The 8,892-nt window shown below is 46.7% G+C and overlaps 1 protein-coding gene across 1 annotated transcript in view; it reads left to right on the forward strand.

Annotated features, from left to right (window-relative positions):
• PNPLA2 (patatin like phospholipase domain containing 2) overlaps positions 1-8,275 on the forward strand; it is a 28,860-nt gene extending 20,585 nt beyond the window's left edge. The window contains exons 5-9 of the mRNA XM_005419506.2: positions 122-182; positions 897-1,064; positions 1,503-1,635; positions 2,033-2,155; positions 2,963-8,275. Coding sequence (XP_005419563.1) covers positions 122-182; positions 897-1,064; positions 1,503-1,635; positions 2,033-2,155; positions 2,963-3,227 — 750 coding nt within the window. The 3' untranslated portion in view covers positions 3,228-8,275. The remainder of the gene's footprint in view (positions 1-121; positions 183-896; positions 1,065-1,502; positions 1,636-2,032; positions 2,156-2,962) is intronic.
• Positions 8,276-8,892: the final 617 nt, after the last annotated feature.

Consider the following 8,892-nt stretch of genomic DNA (forward strand, 5'->3'; position numbering starts at 1 on the left):
GCAGGAATGAGGCTTGTTCTTGGGATAGCTCAGGAGTCAGGAGAATTCCTCTGAAGCCAGCATTGTGGTAGGTGTTTGCTCAGCCAGTTTCCACATGAAACTTTCCTTCCTCTGCCCACAGGTGCTGCGGGATATGTGCAAGCAGGGCTATCGAGATGCACTGCACTTCCTGAAGAGGAATGGTAAGGCGCTGGCTATTTGTAGGGTGCACTGACTTGTCTGTTCTGTGCCACACTTTGTGCCTTGGCTTTGAGAGTAGTTGATGGTGCATATGAAAGGAGGAAGGGAAGAACTGAACTGTGCCTCAGATACTAGGGTATGGAATTCTCATTAATGAGCCTAGCACTTCAGGAAGGAGAGGTGGAGTGTGACCTTGGCAGTTACCAACACAGTTGCTGGGCAGCAGTGCCATTTGTGCCTCCTGCAGACACCCGGCTGCTCTCCGTGTGCAGCTGGGTCTGTGTGCTGCTGCCCTCAGCGGTGCCGGACACTTGGGCGCTGCTCTCCTGCCTCCAGCCGCGGCAGCGCTGGGTGTGCGCTTGCTGCCACCTCGTGTCCGTGGACAGTGATGCGGACCGGGATAACTGGGATTGCACTGCAGGAGGGAAATCTTGCCTGCAAGATGGGTGACTGGCAGATTATAGCAACAAAACTCTGCAAAACAGCACCCTGCAGAACTTAAAGGGGAAATGTGAGAACTGATGGGGAAGGAGAGAATAAACTTAAACCGGCAAGATTTGTATCTCCTTGTGGTAAGCATTACAAGAGATGTAAGCTAAAGAGGCTGGGCACGACCTCAGCGTGAGAGGAGTTAGGGTGAAGCAAGGACTGGCACTCTGAAGGCCAGGCAGGGCAGCTGGTTTGTTTCATCCTTACAGAATAACTTCTCTTCTCAGGTCTCCTTCATCGTCCAAGTCCTGCCCGTCCTCTCCTTGCCATAGAAGCACCTCCAGGAGAGAAGGAAGAAGAAGAAACAGAAGCTGAGGACCAACTAGAGGACAACACTGCCCTTGCTGTTGTTGAAGAGCATATCTTTGAACACTTGCCTCCCAGACTGAACCAAGGTATGATTCAAAGGGAGAGATCACAGGTAATCTTCCTGTGCTGCCTGGTCTGCCTCAGAAGATTACTGGGCTATGTGGTTATTGTTTATAGCTGGGGTTGGTCATGCTCAAGGATTGAAATGACACCTGCTGAGGGTTAGATGGATTGGCGGGATCTCAGATAAAGTTGTGGCTCATACTGTGGAGGCTGGACTGGAGAGGTTGATTCATTTGACAGTGTTCTGCATGGTAAGGAGAGGAGAGGGTCTTGCTGCTCACTCCTTTAGAGTCTGATAAAGGTGAAAGCTGCTGGTTTTAGCTCTGCTCAGGGAATTACTAACCTGAGCAAGACCTCCTTAGAAGTGGGAGGTAGCTGCCTCAGGCTGAGTAACTTTTGAGGTATGACAAGAAAAGAGTGTCCCACTGGGGCTATTCAACCATGTTTTCTTCTGCCTTCAGCTCTCATGGAGGCTTGTGCTGAAAGAAGAAGTTTCTTGACTGGCCTGAGCAACATGCTGCCTGTGCGTGTGGCCACAGCCATGATGGTCCCCTACATGCTGCCTCTGGAGTCTGCAGTTTCCTTCACTGTCAGGTAAGCCTTGGGCTGGTCCCTCAGTGCTGCTCTTCCCAGTGCAGACAGGTATTTGATGTAGCTGTAGTGTTTGAATGGCCAGAAAGCGGGATTCTCTCTAATTCTGCACTGCTGGTATTCCTGGGGAAGAAGCTCTTGACATTTACCAGACATGACTAAAAAACACAACCAAACAAACCCCTACAAAACCAGAAAAACCCCAAGAACCCCAAACTTTTCCTGTGTCATTTAGTTACAGCTGCTACTTCTAGCTTGAAGAAGATTGCTGTGTGCTAGAACTTGCCCCAGAAAGTGGTGATAGATTTTTTGAGCCTTAAGAGAGACTTTGGAATTGGTGCTCTTTTAATCATATTCCCTTGTGTGGCCCAGCTAATGGTTGTCTCCTGTCTCTTTACAGGTTGCTGGAATGGCTCCCAGATATCCCTGAGGATATAAGATGGATGAGGGAGCAGATGACAGAAATCTGCAGCTATCTTGTGAAGAAAGCCAAGAAGAAACTGGGCAGCCATCTTTCAGCCAGGTGTGGCTGCTTTTCTTCAGAGCACTGTTCAGGAGGAGCCCTTCATTTCCCCTTACACCTTTGAATTCTAGAGACTCTATTCCACTGGAGCAGAGCAAATAAGGCACAAATTGACCAGAAGGAATTAGAACTCAGGCTGAAATACAAATCTGGTCCAGGGTTTCTTGGCTTTCCTAACTGTTGGATAGACTCAGCACGTGGTCCCTTTCCTTCGTCCCATTATAGGGTACAAAGTCTAACTGTCCCCTATTATGGGGGACATGGCCTAAAGTCTGATTAAAACAGTATGCCAGCTTATTTCATGCTCCTTCTAGAAGACAGAAGTGCTTGTCTTTGTGGCATTTGCTGGTCCAGGATCTCCAAGAAGTATTTGTGTTCAAATGACCTCTTCTACCTCAAGCCTGGTTTTTGTGGGGAGGGAATATGGTACCCAGGGAACACCAGAGAGTTTCCAAGTGAGACCAAGTGCTTTGGGCCTGAGTGTGTGCATGTGCTTCTGGACTGAACCCCTGGTTTGAGGCTGTGGCAAGACTGTTATGTGGATGAGAATAGGAAACTCTCTCAGTAATAGTCAGCGGGTCCCAGCTGTGATGTGATCCAAGTACGAAGGTGTGATTCTTACCCAAAAGAGTTCATAGTCTGAATAACTGAGAGATGTGAGCGGGGAAAAATGGGCACACAGAGACTTCTCACTAAAATCATGTAGTCAATTTAGTACAAAACAGGACTGTGGTAGTGGAGCTCTAGTCTGGTGACCTGCTCCAAGTCTTCTCATGTACCGAGTCTTTGCATGTATTTGCCTTTCAGGCTTTACTACCACCTCGAGCTCGGAGGGCCCCAGAAGCTGCCAATTTCTCCCCCGGCACCTTGTGGTGAAGCACTGCCCATGTGGATGAGGAGCCACCGCTCGGTTTCTGACGTCATGATGAAGTGGGAGGAGTACCAGCGCCAGCTCATGCTGGGCTTGCTCTGCATCAACGTGGACATGCAAGCCTCCCTCTTCCCTCGGGAAGGGTTTCAGTTAAAGCTTCCACCTCTAGGCTGTGCAAAAGAGTGCCTGCCACTCTTCTGAGCCTGCTGCTGTGAGGGGATGAGAGTGGGTGGGAAGGAGAATGGACACAGGGTGGGACCAGTCTCATCCCTCAGCAGCAGGCTGCCCCATGCTCCTGAATATGTTGCCATGGGGATTTCCCCAGGATGGACACTGGTGGAATTGACTGTAGACTTTTGTTGCCCCCTGGGCCAAGCAAGGGACCTTTGTGTTCACAGCCACACACAGGCTGATTCCTTGCTCTAGACTTGTGGTGAGGCCTGGCCATTGCCTGTGGCCAGGCTGATGTTGACCCAGCTGGGCTCTCCCAAATAGTGCACTTTGAATTGCCACTGGCTTTTTACCGCCAAACAACCAGGATGTAGATGACGCTCTCAAGTTCATACAGCTTTTACCTCCCTTGGTTTTTCAGAGCATATGTCTTGATTCCTCTCCTTAAATCATCTGACAACCTTTAGTTCTTTGTGCTACTGAAAGATGAAGGAGCCTCTTGCCAAACCAATTTTTGTCATGGCTTTCAAATCTTCTCCTGACTTTCTTCTTTGCTGAAACCATGTCCTTTCCTCTCTCCCTTAATTGCATCCACACCAGAAGCCGGAGCTGGTCCTGCAGCAGACTACACTGGAACTGCAGAAGTGTAGAAAAGTTACCTGTTTTCCCTGATTCATGTTGTCCTCATCTCTCCCTTTTTGATTGGGATCCTCAGGGAGCTACTGTAACTTGAACTCAGAGTGTTAAGTGATTGAGCTTATTTGAAGAAGTAATTTTGACAGATTTTTTTTTCCAGGGAAACATGTTGAATTTGAGGCCCTATTCCTCACTCTATGAATGGAATTGGTGTGGGGTTGCCCTGAAAAAAAGCTCAGCCTGCTCATTTCAGGATCAATTTAGCAGCTGAAGCAATATGAAGTGGTCATAGGAAGATGAGAATTGTGCAGGGCATGTTATTTTTGAGAGGCTTGTGGTGGAGTGTCACAGCAAGTGCTGGGGAAGTGGCTGCCTCTGACAGGGGTCAGTTGGGCTTTGCTCCTTAAGGGGCTGTACAGCTGAGGCAGATTCTGAGTGGGTGATACAGAATGGATCTCCTGCCAAACTGAGGCTTTTATCTCTCTTTTGCTCAGAAAGTTTGGTTGTTGAGGCTTTGGAGCGAGAAGGATTTAGGCTTGTAGCTACACCAGCATCCCAGCTTGCCTGTCTCATGTTATGGCTCACAGGTCCTGCTCTGCAGCTAGCAATAGCAGGAGCATGAGAAGTGAAGACTGTTGAGGCACATGCAGCCCCTTGGAACTGGCTCCTCTTTGTCTTGCCCCTTAAAATCCAGAGCTGTAGCAGAGCAGGACTCTGCCTTGAGGCACTGCCTTCTCCACAGTGGTCATGGCTTGTGTGAGAAATATGAACCCCGTGTTCTCCACAGGGTGAGACGTGGCTTCCTGTGGGGATTGCATGGACTTAAGCTTAGGTCTTCACACTCTGACAAACCCAGCTCCTGGTATCTTTTTCTGCTGCTTGTCTTGCTACATGAGGCGTCTTCTACCTCTCCTAGCACAAACAGTGTGCAATGGCCAAAGCAAACATACGCTGTCTTTGCTGGGGAGCAGGACAGGGTATCAGAAGCTGATTACGTAGCCTATACATGGAATAGTAATTTTTAATAGACTGTTTTGCACCTTAGATTTAGAAAGGGAAAATAAACCCAGAAGTTGCGCTAATCACTGGAAAAAGTAGTAAATCTTCATGAGCAGTGTGGGTGACAGGGTGGGTGCTGTTTCCTACGAGCACAGCTGTTCACTGGGCACAGGTTTGGTGTTTGTGTGGAGATGGATAAGCATCAGGACTCTGCTGCAGTGGCTGTGCCAAGCTGGGAGGCAATGGAGTGGCCTCTGCCCAGGAGGCAGTGCAAGAATGAACTTGTGACTTAGATTGTCACCCCACTGCCCTTGCTGGATGAAACCGTGTAACACAAGGGCCTATGCAATTTACAAAGCAGGCCTGCACTTAACGCAGTCAGATTTAGTCTTAAGCTTTGCATAATTAAGTCAGGGAACAGGGAAGTCACTACAGGAAGAGGAAAAAATTGGAGGATTCTGAAATCAGGATAGAACATTCAATTACCAAACAAGTTGATCTTCTGGTTGTTTAAAGCCCACACTAAAAAATGCTAGATGCTAGTGGAAGTGAACCAGCAACAAGCTACTGTCACTTAGAGGGAGCAAGATGAATTTGATGAAAATTGGAACTGAGAAAAGGTGTTCATTTAGTGGGTTGGTATGGGATTTCTTTTCTTCCACTGTTTTGGACTACCTTCTTAGGGGGAATGGCACACGCACAGCTACTTAAATTGCTAAATACATGTCTCTTGTCCCTAGTGCACACAGAACAATTGGCAAGAACATAGAGATATTTAGTGGCAAGAAATTAAGGCATTTTTTCCAGAAGCAAAACATCTGAGGGGCAAAACTGCATAAGGAAAACCTTGTGTTTAGAAGCTGCTGCCCTTTTGACTTTTTTTTTTTTTTTAGTTCATATATGGGTGGAGAAAATGATGCAAGTATTTTTTTATCCCTTCTTCCTGGACTGGTAAAACCACTGAGTGATTATGTAAACCACTAAACTATGAAACAAAATACTCCTGGCAACAGAGTGTGCTAAGTTGCAGCTTGGCACCCTTATCCCTTGCCTTTTGCATCAGAACTGACTGGTCTGGTGCTGACTAGGCTGATGCCACTGTCTTCCAGTGCTCTGATCCAGAAGGCTTGGAGATTTTGGCTCATGCATTTGAGGAGACCAACAGCTGTGCCTGGTAAAAGGCCTGAGTTTTGTTCTGTGTTTCACCTCATCAGTAGTTTAATTTATTATATTAACTTCTCCACGAGAAACTTTTGTACATTTCAAACTATAACCACAAATCAAAGCCTGGCTTTAAAAATAAAGGTCTAATTCTTCACAAGGAAGTTCCTGGTTTTCCTATGCTAATTTGCAGGGTGTGAAGGATACTGGGAAAGTACCACTCTGTATTAACCCTTTCTTTGCCTCTTTTTATTTCCCAAGTGTTACAATGGCTATTGTGTGATAGCCTGTTGGCTTTATAGATTTGAGCTCTGATAAAGGAACTGCAGATCTGTTAAAAATACCTGACACTAGCCTCATTTTCCTTTTGAAAAATTTCACCCATTTGCTTGAAATTCTTGCTGCTCATCCATCACAGGATCCTTGCAAGGATCCATCACAGGATCCTTGCGAAGGATGAAGGAATTAGGGAAGATCACCTTTCTCACTGATGTAGAAAAAGGGTTGTGTCAGCTTGTGAATAGATTTTTGTTATGCAGTGCTGCCTTGTCTAGATGAGACCCCACTCTTTTTGAAATCTCTGGAAACCTTGTGATATCCACTCCAGAGCCTATGGAGGGCTTTATTACAATAGTGCTCACTGGAACTGTTCAGCCCCTTGTTCTGTGTGTACCTCGTGGTGTACAAAGTTATCTCCTGGGCAGCCATTGCTGATTAACCCTCACTTGCCAAGTCCATAGGAGCAAGGTCATCTGTGGCAGTCAGTCCTTTCTGCTCCAAATGGTGTGACTGGGCAGCCCAGCAGGGCTCCACAGTGTATGGTGAGTGGGAGGTCAGGTTCCTGGACAAAAATTCATCTTGTAGTCCGTGTCCAATGGTCCTTAGAGCATTCACTGGATTCCTGCAGGAGTCCCAACCCTTGCCCTTTCCACTGTTTCACATAAAGGGTCTGTGCATTCAGGAATCCACTATTTTTTCCTCCTTCCTGTCTTATTAATTGCTGCTTTTAACAAGGCTGATGGTGACCTTGTTGTGCACCTAACCAGCCCCTAACCCACACCACACTGTAGAGTTGTTTTGTGTACAACAGTCTGTGCCTATGGCATGCTCTGTAACCCACAATTAGTGTGTAGTGTAATTGGTTTGGTTTGCTGCCTGCCTACTGCTAATACTGTTGCAAGCTGATTTTCAAGGAATAGGAGAAAATACTGACCACTATGTACAGGACCTAGGAATTGTTTTTTCATGGCTTCTTGGAAGGCTGTGTACCTGCAACACTCAAAATAAAAGAGAATCTGCTGTCTGCCAGCACTGGGGTGTCCCTAGTACTTTTATATTCCCCAGTGGTTTTATTAATTTATAAAAATTATCTAGTAATTCACTACTTCTTTGGAGAAAAGAGCTTTCACTTTTGCCAAAGCAGGTGTGGGAGAAATACCTGAAGCTCTGTGTGTGTTTCTTCCTTAGGGGAATAAACCCATAGTAAATTTCTGCTAAATATATGCCAGATGTGATGGGTGGCAGGGCCGCCAAAATCAGAGGGCCTTGCCAACACTTTTCTCAAGCTTTGTTTCTGTCTTCTCCTTAAATCAGTGAGAGAATGGACCACCTCACCTGGCTGCCATGTTAGCCAGCTTGTTTGTGCCAAACACGTGCTGTGCCTTTACAGTGGGCTCTGGCCTCCTGTCCCTCTGGTGTCCGCCTTCCTGAGTGCAGCAGGACTCGCTCCCCTCTCCTCTCCCTCCTTCCCCTTGCCTGTTGGTGGGACATTGCTCCTTTTCCAACTTGCAGGCAGCTCCACTAGGACAGCCCCTAACTGCATCCACCTCAATCTTTGGATCCACATCAGCCCTCCTGCACAGGGAGCACAAAACTCTAGTTCCAAACAAATAACAAATGTAACTGAAATAAATACCTCTCACTTCTGGGGTTTTCTCTTATTCTTGAAAACAGCATCTAAAGCAGCTCTTTGAGCTTTGTGTGTCCTGGGACTACTCCACTGCTGCCACTGAGTTAGAGAAGACCTTGAAGCACACAACACATGTGGAGGTCCTTTGGAAATTATTGGTGTCAGAGCAGCAACTAGACCAGCAATAGCATAACAAGTTATGTATTTATGTGGCAATGTCACTAAGTAGTGTCCACAGTCACTTTAAAACTTCAGTATTAAATTGTTGAAGCTTTTTTTTCTTCCTGTTTCTATTTTCTAATGTTTTGCTGAAGAAAATGTAACTATTTATTTTGGCAGAACTGTATCTTCTAATAAAAACTTTCTCAGTATATTTACCTGGCTCTGGTAGGCTGCTTCTCTTGCTGTTTAAAGGTTTATTAAATATTTTTTGGATGTGCTGTATGATGTGGGTTTGTTTTGCTAGGCCCAAGCCCATTCAAGTTCCTCTTGGTGTCAACATTTATCAGTACACAAATAAAGGGGGCATTCATCTAGAGGTGCATTTTGGTCCAGTTCTGATTTACTCAAGCCTAAATGCCTCAAGTGCTATTAGCCTCTGTTTATTGGAGATCTGTGGCAGACACGGGTTTCCAAGAGGAATTAAGCACCTTCTTGTGGGAATAGCAGGTGTTTGGCACCTGTGAAAGTGTTAGTAAAACGTTATTCACAAATCTGAACCTTCTCCATTACGGGACCACCTCTTGAGGAAAGTGACCTGTCTTTCTAGAGAGTTTGTTTCCTCGCTGGTGAAATAGACGGTAGTGGCTGTTGTGTGTCTGCCTGTTAGGACAGATACCGAGGCCTGCCCTGGTTACTCTCCAGCTGGAGAGCATGGAAACCACCGGCCCTCGGGTTCTCGGGTTTTCCTTGGTGCAAGCCCAGGGATCAGGGCACGATCCCCCGGGGCAGGGACAGGAGCTCACACGGGCTGGGGTTTGGCGCTGCGCG

Source organism: Geospiza fortis, unplaced genomic scaffold (assembly GCF_000277835.1).
Source record: "Geospiza fortis unplaced genomic scaffold, GeoFor_1.0 scaffold66, whole genome shotgun sequence".
Classification (NCBI taxonomy): Eukaryota; Metazoa; Chordata; class Aves; order Passeriformes; family Thraupidae; genus Geospiza; species Geospiza fortis.